The sequence below is a fragment of the Amblyomma mixtum genome, chromosome 2 (assembly GCF_055824585.1).
Source record: "Amblyomma mixtum isolate Tamu chromosome 2, ASM5582458v1, whole genome shotgun sequence".
NCBI lineage: Eukaryota > Metazoa > Arthropoda > Arachnida > Ixodida > Ixodidae > Amblyomma > Amblyomma mixtum.
In genome coordinates this window covers 67,646,579-67,667,982 of record NC_143013.1, presented here as the reverse complement: position 1 = coordinate 67,667,982, position 21,404 = coordinate 67,646,579, and the positions used below count along the sequence as shown (strand labels likewise).

Below are 21,404 nucleotides of genomic sequence, written 5' to 3'. Positions count from 1 at the left end.
GCGAACTCTTGAGCACCGAGGTGCCAAATTGGGGCGGCCACGCGGTTCGGATTTCAGTCGAGCAGTCAACAAGAGCCGCACTTTCCCCTTAATTAACTCTTCCCGTTTGGCCACCTCTTTACGCTGCCGCTCCGTGGAAACCCTCGCTGTTGGTTTGCGGGGCGCGTCACTAGCCATCGCGGAACCGTCACAGGTTAAGTCGTCGGCGTTCGCCTCATTTCCAATTTGTGATCCAGCCTGCTCTGGCTCACTACCGTGAGAGTTTATAAGGGTTACAGGGTCACGTTTGCCCTCTTCACCCGCGTGCTCTGCTGGCGCTGCGAATTCTGGAGCCTTCGAACTGGTGAAGACCTGCGCAGCGTTATCTCCAAGACTAAGGCCCTTTTCTTTGGGCAGCCTATCCAAGCGATTTGGGAAAATCGAGGGATGCTGCATAGGCAGGTCTTGGGAGACGGCTGCCTCGGTCAGACGCAGCTCGAGCGGGCTCTCGATCGCAACACGGGCAGTAAGTTGGTCGTGTTGGATACCTTTCCTATCCTTATACTGGCGGTACAGCAGGCCAGAACGGAGCTGGAAAGGTATGTTCTTCCGTGACACACATATGTCACTTTGGTGACTCAAGTTGCGTAGAGATTTGTCTTTCTCTTGCTCAGCGGTGAACGTTTCCCTGTCCACACGAAGGAGTTCGAGAAAGCCATCTGAGTGGGGCAACACTAGATTGGTATTCAATTCCTCACCTAGCCCCAGCTCATCACTCGTGCCTGATTCGGAAGACTCACTATAGCTTGCACTACTGTCGGTACTCTTTACCCCTGTGCTAGCAGTGAGTAAGTCCTGGGCTGGCTCGTCATTAGGTAGCGCGGAGCCGTCACGGCTTAAGTCGCCGGCGTTCGTCTCATCGTCAGTTTGTAACAAAGCCTCCTCTAGCTCATCACCGTGAGAATTTACAGGCTTCGGGCTTACAGGTTGAGGTTTGCCCTCTTCAACCACGTGCTCTGCTGGCGCCGCGAATTCACGAGCCTTCGAAATGGTAAGGACCTGCGCAGCGTTATCTCCAAAACAAAGGCCCTTTTCTTTGGGCAGCATATCCAAGCGATTTGAGAAAATCGAGGGTTGCTGCTTAGGCAGGTTTTGGGAGACGGCTGCCTCGGTCAGACGCACCCCGAGCGGGCTCTCGATCGCGACGCGGGCAATAGGCAAAGACACACTGGTTTCATTGGAGCATAACTCAATTTCGGGTGTTTGGTCGCGAGCGGCTGCAGTTCCCTGATCGTTGAACTGATCATTGTTTCGAGGCAGCGCTGAGGCGCATTCCTCGCTTACAATAGAACTTGCAGCTGTCGCTTTCAGCGCGCGACTGCTTTCTGGAGGACTACATCTCGGCGCTGCGCCTACACCTTTCTGGGTTGCAAGTGCAATCTCTGCGGCATCCCGCTTTTCAGCCAACGCTGCGCTTTGGCTTGGAGCGCCATAGTCGCTGTCAGGTGACTGACAACGACGCTCCGTGCCGCAGATTATCACATCAGCTTCCCGACTGCCACTGTTCTTCTGAGCAACTACAATGTGCGTAGCTGACCAAGCGGGGCTCTTTGGCTGGTCGCTGACGCACTGATGGGAGCGCTGCCCGCTGCTAGCACTTCGGCTTTTAGATTCGGTCTGTACACGAATTCCGAAGTATCGGAAGAGGGCACTTTTCGCTTTGTCGTAGTTGCTGGCATCCTCATCGGACAGTCGCGCTAATACGGCGCTGACATCGCAAGGAAGGATGGCCAGCAACATCATTGACCATTCGCCCTGATCTAGCTCCTCTTCCGTACATATCTGTTCAAAATTCGCGAGGAAAGTTCTGAAGCTCTCGCCTCTCTGAAAAGTCCTCAACCGATCTCGGGCCCTTTTCCGTCTGAGAAATTGAGTCGTACGTATGAGCTCCTGCTGCTCTCGTTTACGTAGTTCCTCGAGCTCAGCGCGTCTCTTACGGCATTGCTCCTGCCATTCTTTTTCAACCCTGTCGGCCTTCTCCTTGCGTTCCTTTTTAACCCTGTCGGCCTCCTCCTTTGCGGCTTCCTTGCGGTAAAGGCGTTCTCTTTCAACCCTGATGGCCTTCTCCTTGCGTTCCTTTTCAACCCTGTCGGCCTCCTCCTTAGCGTTCCTGATTCCCTCCTGAATGACTTCCCAGGTCTCCCAAATTTTGTCACCCTCCTCCTTAGCACCACATTCCCTAATAGCCTCAATCAGCTGCGGCTTTCTGTGACTTTTCCTGGCCTCAATACCCAGCTTTTCACACAGCAACATCAACTCTGGCTTCTTTAGCTTGCTCAAATCCATGGCAACTTCCGAACGAGGACTTTCATAAAATAAGCTGCTACGTGAAATGCTTAAGCGAGCACGTGCAGAAAAACAATCTACAGGTAGTGATAAATTTCCAGAGTTATCAAGCCTGGCAGATTCTTAAAGAAAGTCAAGCGCTCACCACTGCTGAAGCCAAGACCAAGCGTGGAAGATCCCACCGCTGCCACCATTTGATATATTTTGCCGTGCTAGTGGCGTGTCCCACCAGGCATCGGATCCAGGAGCACCGCCGCAGTGCCGAAGGAAGAAGGAAACGTGGGCCGGAGACGGGGAGTAGGGGAAGTGAAGGAAAAACTGTATTTACATTGTTACATGATTAATTACATTATTTACATAGAGCGGGACTGAGAATGGCTCCCAGTGGAAGGGGAACGTCTTCGTCAACCGTAGTCGACTGGAGCTAGCAGGCTTCTCTCGGCCACACTCACGGCCGAGTTAAATATCGTTCGGTTTCCCCAGATCCCTGGCTGGGGAATAATGGTCGACGAACACTGTCCAATCGGATGGACCGAAGGGGACGTTCTTGTTACCGCCCACGGCTGGGCAGGTGCGGGTTTTTCCACTCTCTCGCAGCTGGTTGATGAGAGGAGGAGATGCTGACTCATCCAGCGCTGCGGGATAGGAATCTCCCGAAGTCCTCCAGCAGGTGAATAAACTTGCTTCCCCGCCGAATGCCCAGAACGCGAGTCGGGGACACAGAATTCTTCAATTATCCGCCAGCGTGACCGGCGCCGGCTCGTCGCCTTGGTGTGGTCGCTCGGACAATAACTCCGGCGCGTCCCCGGCCTTCGCCTCTATAGTGGTCACCTCCGCTCAAGGAATTTCGCTGGGGTTATTGCTGACAATGGCCCCTGGCATTCTTGCTACACTAATCCGCTGAGGCTCGGAGGGGCATTCCAAGCATCCCACTTCCCATGGTCGTCGCGAGGTTGTCGACCTTGGTGATTGTTCACGGTAGCTGCTTGATCGGGCCCACGTGGTCCGAAGTACAGTCACAACAGCGCCTCGATCACGTCGGGCAGTCCCGAAATTGCGGAAGGCGTCGCCATCGTGCTCCCAATAGCGGGCACAGGGGCATCAATGATAGTCAGTGACGAAAATTAACCTACATATCTATAACTCGTTATTCTTGTCTCAACCAAACTACTGTTTCCTTGTATGGGGTACAACTACACAAACAAATTTAAATCGAATATGTGCACTACAAAAAAAAGACTATTCGCCATATAGCTGGAAAAGACTACTGCACTCTTACCGCGCCGTTTTTTAAGAATTTTAAAATAATGTCAGTACACTATCTCTACTCGTATAACTTGGCAGTTCGCTACAAACAGCACATATATATCTGTGAGAGTACAATGCTTACGATCGCCAATTTAACAACACTTACACGAGCATATCCTTCGCGTTCTGCTCATAACTGGACGGTACCTTTCGTACGAACGACGTTTGGCCAGCAAATGCTCGCCCATACTCTGCCCACTCTGTTAAACTCATCATCATCATCATCAGCCTGACTACATCTACTGCAGGGCAAAGGACTCTCCCATGTCTCTCCAATTATTCCTTTCCTTTGTCAGTTGCGGCCACTGTATCCCCGCAAACTTCTTAATCTCATTTGCCCACCTAACTTTCTGCGGTCCCCTGCTAGGTTTGCTTTCTCTTGGAATCCACTCCGTTACCCTTAAGGACCAGCGGTTATCTTGCCTTCGCATTACATGCCGAGCCCAAGCCCATTTCTTCCTCTTGATTTCAACTAAGATATCATTAATCCGCGTTTGTTCCCTCACCCACTCCACCCTCTTCCGATCTCTTAACGTTACACCTATCATTTTCCTTTCCATAGCTCGCTGCGTTGTTCTTAACTTAAGCTGAACCCTCTTTGTTAGCCTCCACGTTTCTGCCCCATAGGTGAGTACCGGTAGGATACAGCTGTTGTATACATTTCTCTTCAGGGATATAGCTACCATTCATGATCTGAGAGAACCTGCCATATGCGCTCCACCCCATTCTTATTCTTCTAGTTATTTCCCTCTCATGATCCGGATCTGCGGTCACTACCTGCCCTAAGTAGACATATTCTCTTACTACTTCCAGCACCTCGCTACCAATTGCGAACTGCTGTTCCCTTGCTAGGCTGTTGAACATTACTTTGGTTTTCTGCATGTTAATTCATAGCCCCACCGTTCTGCTCTGCCTGTCTAACTGATTGATCATGCTTTGGAGTTCTTGTCCTGAGTGGCTTAGCAAGGTAATGTCATCAGCGAATCGCAAATTACTCAGGTATTCTCCATTAACTCTTATCCCCAACTGTTCCCATTCCAGTCCCCGGAATACCTCCTGTAAGCAGGCAGTGAAGAGCATTGGCGAGATCGTGTCTCCCTGTCTGACACCTTTCCGTATTGGAATTTTATTGCTGAATTTATGGAGAACTATAGTAGCTGTGCAATCGTTATAAATGTCTTCCAATATTTTCACATAACACTCTTCTACACCCTGATTCCGCAATGCCCGCATGACAGCTGAGGTTTCCACTGAGTCATATGCTTTCTCGTAATCAATGAAGGCTATATATAGGGGTTGGTTATATTCTGCTCCTTTCTCTATCACCTGATTGATAGTGTGAATGTGGTCTATTGTCTGTTAAACTATTTTCGCCAAAATAAAGTTAATATTGAAAATTTTAATAAAAAATCAATACGTCCATTATTTCTCTCGCAAATGAATTTTTTTCCTGGTTTCCTGCAGTGCGTTCCTCCAATGTCTTTTAGTATTTTTGCGGGTTTGTTGCTATGCACAATTGCTGTTATTCGCTCATCATGTTTATCATTCACATTGTGCCTTTATCCTTAACACACACACACACACACACACACACACACACACACACACACACACACACACACACACACACACACACACGCGCACACACACACACACACACACACACACACGCACGCACGCACGCACACACACGCGCACACACACACACACACACACACACACACACAAAACTGAACTATGTGTAGTAAGAGCTACAATGTCTGGTAAATGTACTGGTATAGCTGTTATTACCGACACCTCGCTGTTTTGCTATGTAATGGGGCCCGAGCACCGTCAAGTGAATTAACGTTCACTTTTTATCTCGGGTTCCTCATTTCTTGCTGAAATAAAAATAAACTTCAACTCCAAGGCTGCAGTGATGAACTTTGCAAGGGCGAGGGTCCCCCCCTGACGAACTAAATCCTGCGTACCGCAACGGACGACAGCAAAATTCACATAGTCTGGACACCTGCACACGCATCCCCGGCTGGATATGAAGCAGCTCACGAACTGGCTCGAGGTCTCGCTTTCCGAGCCAGTAGTTCTACCGAGGGCTTCACAGACAGGGATCGTCTTGCTTGTTACAGAGAGATCACACAACATTACAAACTCAATAGAGCTAAGTACCCCACGGCCGATAAATCATTGACAAAGAGTCAGGCCACGCAGCTCTATAGGCGCCGTCTCTAAACCCATGCATTCCCGAACCTGATTATGTGTAGTCTTTATTATCCGGGACAATATCCGGGCCGAACACTCTATCCACGAGCGCCGTGCTCTCACAAGCGTTTGCACACACGCACGCACACGATGACACGCGGCAAGTGGATCTGTCTGGACACGATTCCCGAGACGGCTCTGGGCGGCAGTCGGCCAAGCGAATTGTCCGTTGCTCGGAATGATACTCCTGCGTCCACTGCAACCGCGTTGATCTCGCACGGCGGTGGAGAAACGTAACACGGTCTACTTGTACGTCTCTCATCCATTGAGTGTATTTTTTAATAACTGCTGATTTACAATGTCATTGCCTCGGAAGATATCTGGGTCTCAGAAGAAGATCAACAACTCCTTCGTGCCTGGGACGAAACGTTTAGGCCATGGAAGCGAGGTTGCACAGGGTATATTGCGTCACATTTTTTGTCACCACTTTCATTATTGATGTGTTTCTAATGCCCCTTCGTATTTGTATTTTGGCTGGCAGCGGGTAGCACCTCTCATAAAAGTCAACCAGGTGAACCTGCGATAGGAGCAGCAAATATTGACGGTACTTTTTGCAGTGTTTTATTCACCGTGCTCTTCATGTGTCTTTCATGAACTTTTTTGCGTGTCATGCATGTTTTGCATTTCTTGATATAATTCTTTTTTTTTGAAGGAATATAGTCAAAATAGGATTCATAAAGTGTTGATCGGCTAATAATCCCTTTTATCTCACTTATTACAGAGATCCCAGCAACTGTAGCACAAGGTGGAGTGCCCTCTTGGCAACAGACTGTGCTCCGATGGAAATCGCAAGCCATGACGACACGCCCCCGGATGTTCGATCACTGCCGCCAGAGAGCTACAAACTGCAACGAACCAGACGGGAAGGTCCTATAAATATGCATGGTTTGAGAAATTCACGTGGCTTTCGTGAATTTCTCCGTGACGGGGAATTCCGTGACGGGGCCGCGAACATGGCAGGCAGATTTACTGGCGTGCAGAAAAGGATTACGGAATCTGAACTACGGTCAATATTTGTGCACTGCAGTAACCACTGCCTATAGACTTGGCACTCCAGGAGGTCGCAAAGAACTGCGATGTCATTGGCGACGCTCGCAACATTGTAAAGGATGTTTCCAATGCAATACTCGAATCGAAGAACAGGAAGACTGTTTATTCGAGCGTTGTACTTCCCACCCGGGTAATGATGCCGGTGAGCAAGATTGTTCTATGCAGAACACCCTACTGCTACCACTTTGTCCAACGAGGTGGACAGTAAGAGTGAAATCAATGGAAAGGTTCGTTGAGAATTATGAAAGGGCACAGGCAACTTTGCAGAAACTGGTGCAAGCTCAAACCTCTCTCAGTGGCACCGGCAGAGAGCCTTAAAAGGATATGAAAAAGCAATAAAGAAGTTCGAAACTTTATTGGGCATCAACCTTTCTATAGCCCTGCTTGGCCCGTGCCAGGAATTAGCGAGGATGCTTCAACGCCCAGTTTACCGCGCTGCAGGAGCAAAAGAAGCAGCAGAGGCTCTTCGTGACCGCTTGTTAGGGCTGCGGTTTGACGCCTCATTTGACGTCTTGTGACAGCGGACGAACTCAAGAGCAACAGAGTTAGGTCTGATGGAACCTCGAGCGCCTAGAGTTTCGCAGCTGTCCTGAAGGCTTCAATTCACAGACAAGCCTGAGGAGCTTGTAGCGCTTGACGGCAAGTCATTACAGAGAAAAGAGTTTTTTGCCACTATCGATTGTATTACCACTGAAATCCGACGGCGATTTGAACAGCCTGGCGTGGAGCAGCTGATTAGCCTTGAGCGCATTTTGACTGATGCGGCTGAAGGTCGAAACTTCGCGTCAAACGACCTAAATGAGTTTTTAGGAGCACACGCTGCAGATTTTGACATAAGCAGGCTTTCAGCGCAACTCGTGCTTCTCGCAACGCTCCCGCGTGACGAGGGTCCGGACGCAAGTGAACGCATTTTACGAATTCTGCAGGGGAAGTCTGCAGAGATGCGTAATATCATGGACCAGGTTGTCCGGTATATGCAACTCGTGTTTTCTGTGCCAGCGTCAGCTGCTTCAGGAGAGCGATCTTTCAGTGCTCTCAGGAGAGTAAAAAACATTTCTGCGCAATCGAATGACGCACAGGAGGCTGAAACACCTTCTCCTCCTCCACGTGCACAAGAAGAAAATTGCGAACCTGCATTTGGATGCCGTTATAAAAGAGTTCGTTTCTAGAACAGCAGTACGAACAGCAACTTTCGGCCTCCTTTGAAAACCTCTCCTGCCCAACGTCCTCTTGTCATGCTGGCCTTGAAGCTCGTCAGTCTGCGATACTATTGCTTTGTACCTAGTGCCTACTTTCATGTATACTTGCATGAATATATCAGGAATTCAGGAATTCAGGAATTCAGGAATTTTTAAAGTGTTTTTTTCTTCGCAGCTTTCGAATCCGTTTACTCACTTGCGCGGTCTGTGCAGGTTTCAGTAAGTATGAAATTTCCAACCATTTTCAAAGTGTATATAGCAATGTAAAATAAGCGAGGATGCAATTATGTAAACTTGAAACGGCTACAATGAATTAAAACATTAATAATTAATATGAATTAAAAGTTTGCAGGAGTCAAGTGGATGCAGCTAGCACAGGACCGCGTTAATTGGATGAATATGGGAGCGGCCTTTGCCCTGCAGTGGTCTAGTCCGGCTGATGATGATGAAGCAAAGACAATACTTGGCCCCCCCTCCCCCCCCCCCCCCCCCTTCCCGCACTTCCAAAAACGTTCCGGAGTCCTCCCTGGTTGGAAATAAAAGTTTTACAATCCAAATCCGGGGACCTCCACTACGGCACCTCTTTATTCCTTTCTTCTTTCATTCCCTCCTTTATCTCTTCCCTTACGGCGTGGTTCGAGTGTCCACCGAGATATGGGAGACAGCTACTAGGTCATTTCCTTTCCTCAGAACCAAAACCGACCACAACCGATCCCCAGCGGTGGTTCGAATTCTGCTCAGAATTCCGCCCAGTTGGCCTTTCTCTGGCCGCTCTGGAAAGAAGTGGTGATGACGTCTAGATTGGCAGGACAATGCTATATAAAGGCAATTTCCAATCCCTGTCTTCTTCTATCATTCCATAATTTTGTTGGCTATTCCCAGCTATATGGCAACTGTTGAGTGAAAACAACGTCTCGTTTCACCCGGGAGTTACATTAATTATTACTGTAGTGGTTCGTGGTATAGAGCGGGCAGAAGATGAGTTTCTTGATCACACAAAATGAACAAGGGAGGGGGAAGCCTCAGGCTGCTTAGCCAATGTTTCGACAAGAGGACTTCGTAACTGTGACACATACTGGCGCCATTTTCCTTACGCACAACCACAGCTCACTAACATCAGGTGCTGGTTATTCAATGCACGGTGTCTATACTTTCGGGTACTGATATGAAATCTAATTTGTCCTCTTATGCGTACATTTACCTTTCCTTTCGATTTAAATAAATGTCGCAGCATGCAGCAATTCTGAATTCTTAGTATAGGTTTTCTGTGTGTCCTCAGCCAGAAAAAGAAGAATCTCAAAAATACGGCTATTGCACCAGATCTGAAAAACGTAATTCCGCACCATTGGTACATCACCCATATCTGCATCGTACGGGCGCAATATGTAGTTATATCTCTTCGCTCTTATCTTCTGACAAAGGAAGAGTTTACATATTTATTCAGATACAGTTCACTAGGATGACTTTTGAGGAATATTATGTCTAACAGTAACATAGAATGCAAAAAATGAAACAAACACGAATGGTACTTACATGCGTAATTTTTATAGGGCAACGGTCCATGGAAAATTGTTGACGATGCGGGCATTCCGCGAAATGGGCACAGTGATCTGCGCACCAACCGCACTCAAGCGGGTCATCGAGGCTATGTTGCATGCATTGTGAACAGTGGTCATATATGGTGCACGAGCCAACAGGAACTCGCACGACCTGCGCACAAAACAACAAGCACTTGTGTTGTACATGGGCAACTTTCCTGGACGACAACGGCCGCCAGTAACAAACCCTGCGTAGCTCACGGGAGGGGGGGGGGGGGGGCACGACTTTTCCTCCGAGCTGAAAAATGGGCCAATAAAATGCTTCTTCCGCGAACATCGCCCAGTTATGACGGATACAGAAAATCAGTCGGATGTGTCGAACATTATAAGAAAACTTATGGGGTGCACTCAAGTTTCCTTACGTGCGAAAATGCGAAAGCTGTGTGCTGCCCACCACTTGCGCCATCTTGTGGGCCAGCGTCGTACATTGCGAGAGGTGTTTTCAGTGGGTGCTGTATGATGGCGCTACGAGTGCACGCCAAGAACGGAGGAAATTGGTTACTCGCTTGATTGCGACATCTATAGTTAACATGCTCATAATTACTCATGTTGGCCTGAGTGCATATCTGAAAGACATTTTTAAGAACTGTGCATTCACTATACGCGCCTTTATTCAGCCTCAAGCGTCGGGGTGTCGTGGGCGGAGTGACAGCGTTTAAGTACAGTTGCCAGGACGCCTTTGTAGACCGCTCGAGCCGCGCGATTCTTACGGCACAGACGTCTGATTATCGCCTGGCTTGAGAGAGCCAGAATGCGAGCATGCGCTGCCATATTGATGGGACTTCCGTCATCTTTTTTGTATTGCCGGTTCGCAGCTGCGATCGCCTTCGATCGTAGGAGAAAGCGCTGGAGGACCTCAGATCAAAAGTGGAGATAACAAGTCCCGGCGCGCTCTGTCCTGAAATTTTTGCGCGCAGTAACTTAGACGCACAGCAGTCACTGCCTTCCCTGTTATGACAACCTATTATAATTGCTCTGTGTGCACGGAGCGTTTGATTTCGGAACTCACCGTATTTACACGATTGTAACGCGCCGTCGATTGTAGCGCACTCATTTTTCAAGGTCAGAGCAAAAATGCAGTGACTACGATTGCAACGCGCATTAGATTTTCATTTTTAAAAAAATACTCATGTGAGGCCGCCAGATTGCCACTTGCCTCTGCACATTGACCACCTTATTTTAAAGCGTTTGCTTTTCTTAGCCCGTTCCTGCCCGTTCCGTCATCGTCGGCATGCGTGGTGTAGACCTTGGCAGTGCGCCCAAATGCTACGCTTCGATAACATAATGGCGCGTTTATCCTACCACAGAAGCTCCGGGGGTTGCGGCGTGCTCGGCGAATTCGGCAGAGAGCCAAGACGTATCTGCGCCCAGGATTCGTTCCATGAGCTTATTGTCTCTAAACACGGTACATGAACCGTAATGATAATGATTATCGGATGCCTTACGCTATTCGGAGTAGTCAGTGACGTTGGCTCAAGGTATGTGAGGTAGCGCAAAACGGGACAAGGGACAGAGAAAGACGTGCACAACACAGGCGCTGTGTTGTTTTGCGCTAACTCACATACCATGAATCACAGTTACCGACTCGCCCAAGTTTCTACCCTCGTGAATCATACTTCGGCTCAAAGCACGGTAGGCGACAAAGTCCAGCGTCAGCAACAATGACCAATTACCAAGCTCGCGGCCGAAAGCAAGAACGCGGTGGCCGCAGAATAGTAGTCGCCGAACAGTAATCTGATAGTAATCTCTGTGATCGCCGTCGATCACAGGCGATCGCTGCTCCTGGCAGGCAAGGCGAAAAAGGTGCAGGCAATCCCATCAGTGTGGCTGCGCATGCTCAGACGCAGGCTATCTCAGGCCAGGCCTTATTGGCAGATTTCGTGGGTGCAGCCCAAAGCACGCTGTTCGACAGCAGTACTGTCCTGTAGACTGCGCGACAACTATGCCAGTGACAGCTACCATTTTAGCCTAAATTAACACTTGAAAGTGAATAAATAGCTGCTCAAGCCTATCGTGCGTATAATGTTATCGTATATGCCGGAGGCTAGCAATTTTATCAACGCAAAACATAATTTATTATCGCTGCTCCGGCAGCTCCGTCGGGCTGGTAGCCATGTATTATTTATTGCAGTATATTCGTCCAGCTTTCGAGAAGTTTTATAGCGTTCGCCGGACCTGCGAGGTATTGTCATCTGCTTGTGATCAGTTCGGTACTCGAGATAGCATTAATTATACTTCAGCTAAGCAGTTCCGTGGTAAGAAAATATCCTTGCTTTATTATATATTTTGATAAAAGTAACTTCTGTCTTTAACGCACACATTGACTTTCTAGCTATTATATTGTATTGTTTTACCTACTCCTTAAACGGAGGAGGTGTAAACGTCCTTTTGGTCTCTTTAGCATGTGCATCTTTACTTCTGTACGAGCTGCATCCGGAAAGTAATCGGAATTATGCTTCAAACGCTCGGCCTGAAAAGAATCTGTGCTCTGATTTTCTGTGCCCGTCGAAATAAGGCTCTTGGTAATACGCAAAAATCTCAGTGCTTATATAATTTTTGATAGCCTTGCTGAAAGTTAATCTTGTGACCGTCTCATGGAGCCAATATTTTGGTATTTGGACATTGATGCCGAGTGTAAACAGTCCTCTTTAGAATGGCGCTAGCAACTTAAAAAACGACATGAAATTCAAATAGGCTATTCGGGATATAAGTAGGTTTCGAACAATCGAGATTGACTTTCTAGCCGAAAGCTCGGTCATCTAGTGAAGTGGGAGTCGATGCTTCATCATGAGTAAAGATGCATAGAATTGTGATGTAATGCAGATTGCGCAGCACTCTTTTTCACATCATATAGAGCTTTCTATCAAAACTGTTTATTTGTTACACGGGTTTACAAACTCCCTGTGGACGACTTCTGGTTGGTTTATTGGGGTTTAACGTTCCAAAGCGGCTGAGGCTATGAGAGACACCGTAGTGAAGGGCTCCGGAAATTTCGACCACCTGGGGTTCCTTAACGTGCGCTGACAACGCACTGTACACGGGCCTCTAGAATTTCGCCTTCATCGAAATTCAGCCGCCGTGGCCGGGATCGAACCCGCGTCTTTCGGGCCAGCAGCCGAGCGCCGTAACCACTGAGCCACCGCGGCGGGGGACGACTTCTCAAGGACATAAGACAGTTCACGGCGACAGTTAATTCTTCTTCTTTAAATACGATCACCTGCTGCTGCGACGCTGAGGTGCGTTTCGAGAAGTCATTAAAGAAGCGACAATGACATCCGCAAGTTGTCAGCGAAGCGGCGTTATAGGTTACCTCTTGAGTTGCTGTGTGAAGAATTACCTTGTCGCCTATCAAGAAATAGCCATGCGCTCCCCTTTCGTCAATGGCTGTGCTGGGTCGTACTCCCTTACTGCCGATCCTGGAAAGGTTCAGTGATGCGAGCAGATCGGCTGACTCATCCCACAACGCAACCTGCATGAAATGAGTAAAAAGACACACAGTTTCAGGACAACCCCCAAGCATATACCTCCAATGCCGCAAGAGACGCACGCAACGCTCAAGATCATCAGCTATAACTTTCACTCAACCTTTTTTTAAATTTTTCCTAACCTGTCCACCAGGAGCGAACATACCGAAGTCCGGTATTCCCATAATGCTTATTATATCTCTTAATTTTCATTAGCTAAGCCATCCCAGCAAGAAAAAAAATCATTAACTTCTTATTTCACTTCTTCATGCAATAACTCTCCTTAACAGACGTTCTAATGGCTTCGGCTCTGAGAATATAAACATTTTTTTTATTTTTATTGTTTCTTTTCTTTCCTGCTATGCAAAATTCTTTTTTTAATATTATTTGTTATTATTCTACTTCGTATTGGACTAATCCAATTAAGCTCAGTGGCACGGGCCGAGGCACTTTTTCATTCAGATCGTTTTCTTAGCTCCATCATAGTATTGTCACGTTGACGTTGTAGTGACGGCAGTCCAGCGGTCAGGAAGACACCAGAAAGACTTGTAAACGAAGCTCTTTATTTGGGCTGACTTGCACCCTCAAAAGAACTGAATCACTCGGGGGCGGCGTAAGCAACAGGCGTGCTCGGCGGTCGTCGAACTACGAATGCCCGCCGCTCGCGGCATCGCTCAATTTAAAGCCGGCAAGGAAACTTCCAGATAACAGGTCAAGATCATCTACGGTAATCCGGAAAAACCTAGATGCAGCCTTTCATGGCTGCGAACAATCGAGATTAGTCTGGTCGCTTCTCGCGTCACGAACAAAAGTGATAACGACCCTTTCCTGCTGCCTTGAGCGTGAACGAACAAACACTGCAATGATACGTGGCATTATTAAGTCTTGTCCGGCTCGCGTTTGTGCAACACACCTTTCCGCAGCTGGACTTCAGAATAGGCGCATCAGAGTTTGCACGGAGCCCTTTTTCAGGAACAAAGAGCAGTATTACTACGATGCTCGAGCCTTATTGGTTGGCCTAATTTTGAAAGGTATTTACAGAATCTCGACACTTTAATCACAGCAAGTACTTTCCATTCACAATGGTATTGCATAGGAAGCATCCGTATTATTAAGGCGGAAGCCTTTAATGCCTCATCGTTGTAAGGAGCAGTTGTCGACAGAAATGTCACGCTTTTCAATTGGTCGAAATGGTCGTGACGTCACAGTGCGCGAATTTCAAATGGGGCCAATTGTACTTTGGCTAGTAACCATGCAACCAATTAAAGGGATGGTATAGTGTTGCTCCAAGTAAGTGGGAATGAGTTTAGTTAATAGCTTAATCATCTAATTAGCCTAATTAACCTTTCTAATCAGGCCAGATAAATAAATAAAACCGGACAGTAAATTGGTCGAGTTCGGCAATCGAACCCCGGTCGCCGGAGTGCGAGACGAGCATGGACGCCATCGCCCACTCCGCCATTCCAGCTCGATGGTTTGGAATGAAAAAAAAAAATGGCTGAGGCTTAGCTAAGGTTAAGCTAAGCCCAGCCTAGCTAGATGCGAAGCATATTGATGGCTAGGCTTGGTAATACATGGCTTTCCTTGGTTGACGTTCATCCCGCTCTTCATCGGTCTCTGTGGCACGCTGAAGCTTTCGCTTCTCGTTCAAATCAGCCCTGCTTCTAGGCGGCATCCCAACACCTGGCCGCCTCGTAAGTGCCCGGAGATGTTGTTGTTGTGACTGAGAGAAGGATGAAAAGGAAATTACACGAGGCAAGCTCAGCTTTATACCGCTGCTGTAGCGTCACGTGGTCAGCTGCAGCGCCTCTGATGTGGAGCCTCCACCGCCGCGGCCGACCGCGCGAGCCGGCAGCCCATCTCTCCTCTGCTGTGACGTCATGTTGTCACGTGGTCAGCCGCCGCGCCACTGATGTGGAGCCTCCACCGCCGCGGCCGACCGCGCGAGCCGGCAGCCCATCTCTCCTCTGCTGTGACGTCATGTTGTCACGTGGTGTCACGTGGTCACGCTAAAGCAATGGTAGCTCGACCGCCGCGCTCGACGGGCTGTAGTGTAGCTCTAGTAATATGCTTCGCATAAAAGGCGCGTCTAGTGAATACGGTGTCTTCGTTCACTCCCATCTTCCTCCCTTCCCGTTACGGCTAGGTTCAGGTGTACACCGAGGTATGCGAGAGCGATACATTTCCTTTCCTCAAAAACCAATTTACCGACGAGCAAGGCGTAGAACCGAACGGGCGATGGCGTCCAATGGACTCCCTGGTAGCGTTGCAGGACGTTGTCGCGTTTCACTCTTAGCGGCGAAGCTTAACATCTTAACAACACATCAGTGACACAAGCAGCAACACCGCGCTTAAGGCTTTCGCCTCACCGCACTTTAGGTCAACAAGGCGCGCCCCTGAATTATTTAAGAAGGTTTTGATAACCAGCGCAGCCTCGGAATTTTAGCGATGAATTGTAGCTAATCTATTATCCCTTCGCTGCCGCGCACGAAGCCAGTGTCCGCGCCATTTACAAAGCGGCTTTGAGGGGTTTAAGGCAGAATGCTGAGGTTCAAGCACTCGCCAGTGCAATCCAGCAATTGAAAAAAATGTTTGCTGTTCATAGGTGCTTTTTATTCGATCAGTTTATCAAAATGTAAGTTCCAAAGCAGACAACGTGACATTTAACTTGGAACACTGAAGTTCATGAATATAACCAAAACAAGAAGATAGCACCAAGAGTTAATGTCGTCTTTAACGGCACCATTTCAAGTTATTTCGGGACGTTTTTATCTTAGTTTGCATTTAGCTCCATGGTGAGGTGGAAAATAGAAATAACTCGGCATGAACACTGTACCCTTCCAACCTACGCCTCGGTTCGCTGAACGTCTCCAGGGAGGCTAGGAGTCATTAATTGGAGTTTACTCTGGATACGGTTTTTCTTGATTCAAGATGTTAGCTGCCACAAGCGGGTAAGTTAGCTTATTTGAGGCTTTTTTACAGCTCGTCTAAGCATGAGAGACTAGTTCGCGTTCAGTTCAGTGACATTGACTAGCAACATAACAAGGCGCCACGCAAGCTTACTGTGCGCTTGTCACGTGTAAGCCCTGCTCGCACAACAGGGGAAAACACGATTGCTCAATGAACAGCAGACCATACAAGCGGTATGTTTCTTTACTGCGAGAAATTACTCGGCCCGACTGGTATTATCTCAAATTATTTCACTTTCGAGCCGTCCACCCAGTTTGGCAGTGAAGATGTCAAAATAGCTCATGATGTTTTTCGCCGTAATCTCGTACTTGGCCTTCTCCAAAAGTGTCCAAGAAAGTAGGAAGAAAGTTTATTAATAATCGCTAAGTAGTAGTGAGCAAATGTTACGCAGTGTAAAGCCCCATTTTACGCTCGACTGCTCTTGCTGTTCTCGATACCGGCTATGTGGCGTCTATCCTGACAATGCACATACACATTCACCGTGCCCACCAGCTACTTAGTTTTCCTATCAGCTTTTCTTACTCCCAACCACACCCGCAAACATCCTCCACCCGCAACACGTCCATTTTTCCTGGAAGAGCTGAGCCGCTTCAGCTACGAGAAGCTGCCTAACGTTATGGCCGATGAAAGTAACCGCATTACCTACGTGCTATGCACTCACCATCCCAAACGTTAGCCTCATCAGCCCGACTGCTTTATTTGACAGTTTTGTAAAGTTTTAGCTCTCTCAAGTGCATGTAGCTCCGTGCAAGTGTAATATCATTTGTACATGAAATAGGCCTTGACGTGCCTTTCACGAGGCGACTATCGTACATAAACGGCCCAAGAAATACCATATACGTGCTTAAATAATTTTTCACCCTTTGAGACAACCATTGCTTGCTCGCAGTTTTGCCTGCAAGTGATAGTTTCGATGCAAGGCTATCACCAAAATTAAAAAAATAAATTGCTATAATCCACCTACCTTGTGAAGAAAGCCCTGGCTGTCTCCCACCCAGGCAACGACGGTGCCCTTTTGCTGCATGACGGTGAGGGAAGATACCATCCTCCCCGCTAAAGTCAGTTTCGCACGCTCGGTGAGCGGAAGCAAGCTTTCGATATAGATGTTTTCGCCTGTGGATGTGCACGTGATGTCGCCGCTTGGTTGCTAAAACACAAAGCAAAAAGAAAATCACTGTCCATCTGGTTGTCGAGAGAAGGTGTAAGCATGAAACGCAATGCAGGAAAAGCGCAGCGCATTCTAGGATCGCTCATAGGTGGTGGTGGTGAAAAACAGTTATAGTCTATTAAACTTACACAGAAAGGTGATTGAGGTAGGACCATATTGGCCCTTTCCCCTCACAATACTAGGTGGAGCCCCTATTCCGGTGCCCCATTGGCATGCAACGCCGCCCGCGTCCGTTGAATCAAGGCCTTTTGGCTCTTTAGGTCCTGACAGCAGAGCAGGGCCGCCTCCCAGTCCTCTCTGGTGGGGTTGGGATTGGGGGGGGGGGGGGGGGGGGGATAGATGGGTTTGATTGACACGCCCAAACCATGTGGAAGGTGTCAGCCACCTCCCCACAGAACTGGAACGCGCCATTAAAGGATGTATTGAAATGTTTAAGCACCGCCGGGCACAGTACAGTGTTAGTAAGAATTTTGATGAGGAGGCGCTCGTCAGCGCGATCCAGTCCTTTACAAAAGGGGCCGAGTAGCGCCGGTGCTCCTCCTTGTAGTAATCGGTGATTTGTTTGAATGTAAGGGCCAGATTGTCTGATTGGGAGTACCCTTTCAAGGACAGGGAGATAGCCTGGGGAGGGAGTGCGCGGGCGGCCTGATCGGCCTGTTCGTTTCCCTGGAGTCCCTGGTGACCGGGGGCCCAAATCAGGTTGTGTGGAGTTGGATCTTCGCTTCGGCAGCTATGTTACAGTACGCGCAGTCAACCAATACACGCGGACGTCTCATAGGTGGTGGTAGCCTCACTAGAGTCTTGACGAGCCTCCATCGTCCACCGCTTTCTTTTCTTAGCTTTTTTTAGCACTCGGCCACCTTCGCTGCTTTTGGTGTGGGGCGACCAACGTGACCGGCGTTGGCCACGTGCCGAAGAGGAGGTGGCGTCAGCACGTGCTACGGACAAAGTACGCTGGGACATTCACCTCGGCCGAACGTCGCCGCCGCCTACTTGTTCATCTCTATACGTCGACGAAACTGTAGCGTGTGTTGACGGCACCTCCATTTCTTCGCCACGTGGTCGGCGCTGGTTCCACGTGTCGCCACTGTTGCTTTAAGTGTCGCTGAGCTAGGCTCTTTCTATTTTTGTGCTAGGCAGTGTGTTCAACATCTCTCGCTGCATTCTTTAGGTTCCTGTCGCTGTTTGAAGCTTCGTAACGTTCATTCGCTCTGCAGCGGCACCCGCCGCTGTGGCTTAGTAGTAACGCGTTCGGCGGCTCAACCGGAGGACGCAGCGTGAATTACCGGTCGCGGCGGCCACGTTTCGGTGGAAGCGAAGTGCAAAAGGGGCCTATGTAACGCGACATTCGGCATCAGCAGTTTGCGGGATCCTGTGGATTGCCCCTCGGCTATCGGGGCACTGGCACATCGACGAAAAATAAGAGTAAAAGTATAGACGTTTCGGAGCCGCCACAAGCCCTTGCTCACAATACGAGACGAAAACTCATCGGCTGTCTCATATCGCATCGCGAGAAGTATGGACGGCTTGCTATTGCGAAGAAGAAACAACGGCCCATCAGTTTTCCTCTTTTGTGCACAAGGCACGCGCAGGGGCGCCGAAAAGGCTATGCTGTTATCCCTATTTTTCTTCGATGGACTTGGCGGGTGCTTGTTTTTCCTCATGCGTATTGAATTCCCCCACCGCACTGGTTCCCGTCAAACTAAGAAATAAAGAAAGTTCAATTCCACTTACGTGACGTTTGCACGCTAATTCATCCTGTTTCTCGTGGTAGAGAGACGAGAGAGTGGCGTTTGTCTTGCCCATGTTGCATTCTTCGATAACCTCTCTGAACGCATGCTCGACGTTAGCCATGTCAAAGAAGCATAACACAGAGCCCGGGTCCCACTTCGTTTGATTCGTTCGGTTCCTGACGAGTGTCATAAAAGCCACAGCGAGGATCTTACTCATTTTACTACTGGCTTTGCCACCGGTGTCCGGTGGCCCAGCCGAAGCGCTCATTGCGATAAGGGATGGCACGCCGTCCTTACTGGTACACTGAATGGGCACCTCCATGTAGGTGCGGAAGGACTTGTCGCTCTCACACACACGAGCCAGCCGTGTCCTGACGGCGTCGGGAGATGTGACACTTGTGCGCAATGTGACGAAGTAGGCGAAGCCATTGTGACTGAAGCCGTACAGGTTGAATATTTGGTGAGACATCTTTAGTCGGTCAACCACGTCCACGAAAGACTTCTCCGCATCCGTGGAAGAGAGGAGCCTGAAGTATCCCGAATTATTCAGCACCCTGGCGGACACGGCATAAGGTTGGAACTCAAGAGGTCGACCGTCGTAAGTTGACGCGACGAAAAGGACGTTCTCGTTGATTCCCGTGCCAAAGAAAGCAACAGTGCCATGTTTCGAAGCAACGTAGTTGTCCTTGAGTTCCTTGTCCATCTGTGTTGTAACATTCAAGTCCTGAAGGAGGTCATGAATTGAGCACATGCCTTGTGACGTAGTTCCGCAAGCCAGAACAACGGGATCCGCGCCTAACTGCAGCAGAACCCGGTTGTAGTTGTCCGTTGCCGTCCTGTTGTAATCGTAGTCGCACGCCATGGGATACGGTGGGCATAGCACGCTGTCATTTTCGGGGCCCGTTTTATAAATGGCCGTGGGCAACAAATCGTCAGGGGACAGCATGTATAGAGCGTTTGTCCAACCCACGACAACCGCGCCGCCATTGTGAGAGAGATTAAGGTAGATGACATTTTGTGCCGGTCCATCGGAAGTCTTGAATGTCTTGATGGTGAAGCCACTTGAAAAATGCACAGCCGCTAAAAGCGCCGATGCTCGCATCACTGTAGTTGGCATGTGCATCGCGATAACCTTCCGCCTTCGCCGATGACAGTTTAGCGCCTTCTGGTTTTATCAGACGTCCTAATGCAGCGGCGATGACAGGGAAAGGCAAAACAGCCCCTAGAAGAGATATGATACGCTCAGTATAAGGCTTGAAAAGATTTTGTTGACCTGGACAGCACAACACTCCACGGCATTTTTTTCTTTTTTGGCCACTTTTGCATTTCCAGAATCCGACGATGGTGGTGTTATGCTTCAGACACATTTATTTCTTTAAAGCTGGCTTTTTCCGCGTTAGGAAATATGCTACGACAGTAGCGCAGTGAGGCGACTCGTCACTGATGAATATTTTCTGTAGTTAGTTAAAAGTGCTTCTTTAAAATCAACCGCTACGAGATGACCCCACAGCATTGCAAAAAAGCTACGACTATAATCACAGCGGATTTAAATTAATGTGTTGTTGGCTCTTTGTCTTGATGTTTCTTCCAAGAGAAATGTGCGGTCACCCATGCGTTCGACTTGGATTCACTAGATTCGCATCTAGCGGAAGGAGTTAATGCGCAGTTTTTGCAAAAAAATAAATGTTACTTATCTTATACCTGCACTGTGCTGTCTAAGGAATAACACTATGTAAGCACGCAAAGCGATAGCGCGCTTGTAGCGTACTAATGTTAAATGTGTGGGCTGCTGTACACTCATGACTGTAGAATAGAAGCAAGAACAGCAGTTATTACAAATTGAAAAGAACAAACAAACGCAGCCTCCCCTCTCTATCAAGGCGATGAATAGTTTCGGCATAATGACTACAGAGACACTCAAAGACAAGGCCATGATAGGTGGATCCATAGATTCGTAAATTAACGTAAAAAGACAACACCGCAGACAAGGCCGCCGTATAAGGAAGACCCGCACTGAGCATTTTACCTCAGAGGAACATAATAATATGCTGACCAGAACCTACCATAGCATTCAAGCCGCTTGTAGAGATCAACATGTAAAAAAGCAGCCTGCGGAAGTCCAACTGACGCAGATGCGTCTGAAAAAAACAACAACTTTGTATTACGGCATCGTCCAGAAGTTTTTTTCTTTCAGAATGGCTGGAATGATGGCAGAAGAATGCAGATACTTGACGCGGTTATCTTATGTTATTAATGGCCTTATTAAAAAAATAATTTCGCATGGATACAGCATAAACAATACAGCAACTGAAGATGTGCAAGTATCACTA

General features: G+C 48.4%; 1 protein-coding gene and 1 pseudogene across 1 annotated transcript in view; one reads left to right on the top strand and one right to left on the bottom strand.

Annotated features, from left to right (window-relative positions):
* Positions 1 to 20,197, bottom strand: part of LOC149359634 (hepatocyte growth factor receptor-like) — a 50,487-nt gene extending 30,290 nt beyond the window's left edge. Inside the window, 6 exon segments of the mRNA XM_089567716.1 lie at positions 9,675 to 9,851; positions 13,077 to 13,208; positions 17,138 to 17,312; positions 17,871 to 17,881; positions 18,821 to 18,825; positions 19,072 to 20,197. Coding sequence (XP_089423842.1) covers positions 9,675 to 9,851; positions 13,077 to 13,208; positions 17,138 to 17,312; positions 17,871 to 17,881; positions 18,821 to 18,825; positions 19,072 to 20,197 — 1,626 coding nt within the window.
* Positions 7,079 to 8,148, top strand: LOC149359635 (uncharacterized; annotated as a pseudogene).
* Positions 20,198 to 21,404: the final 1,207 nt, after the last annotated feature.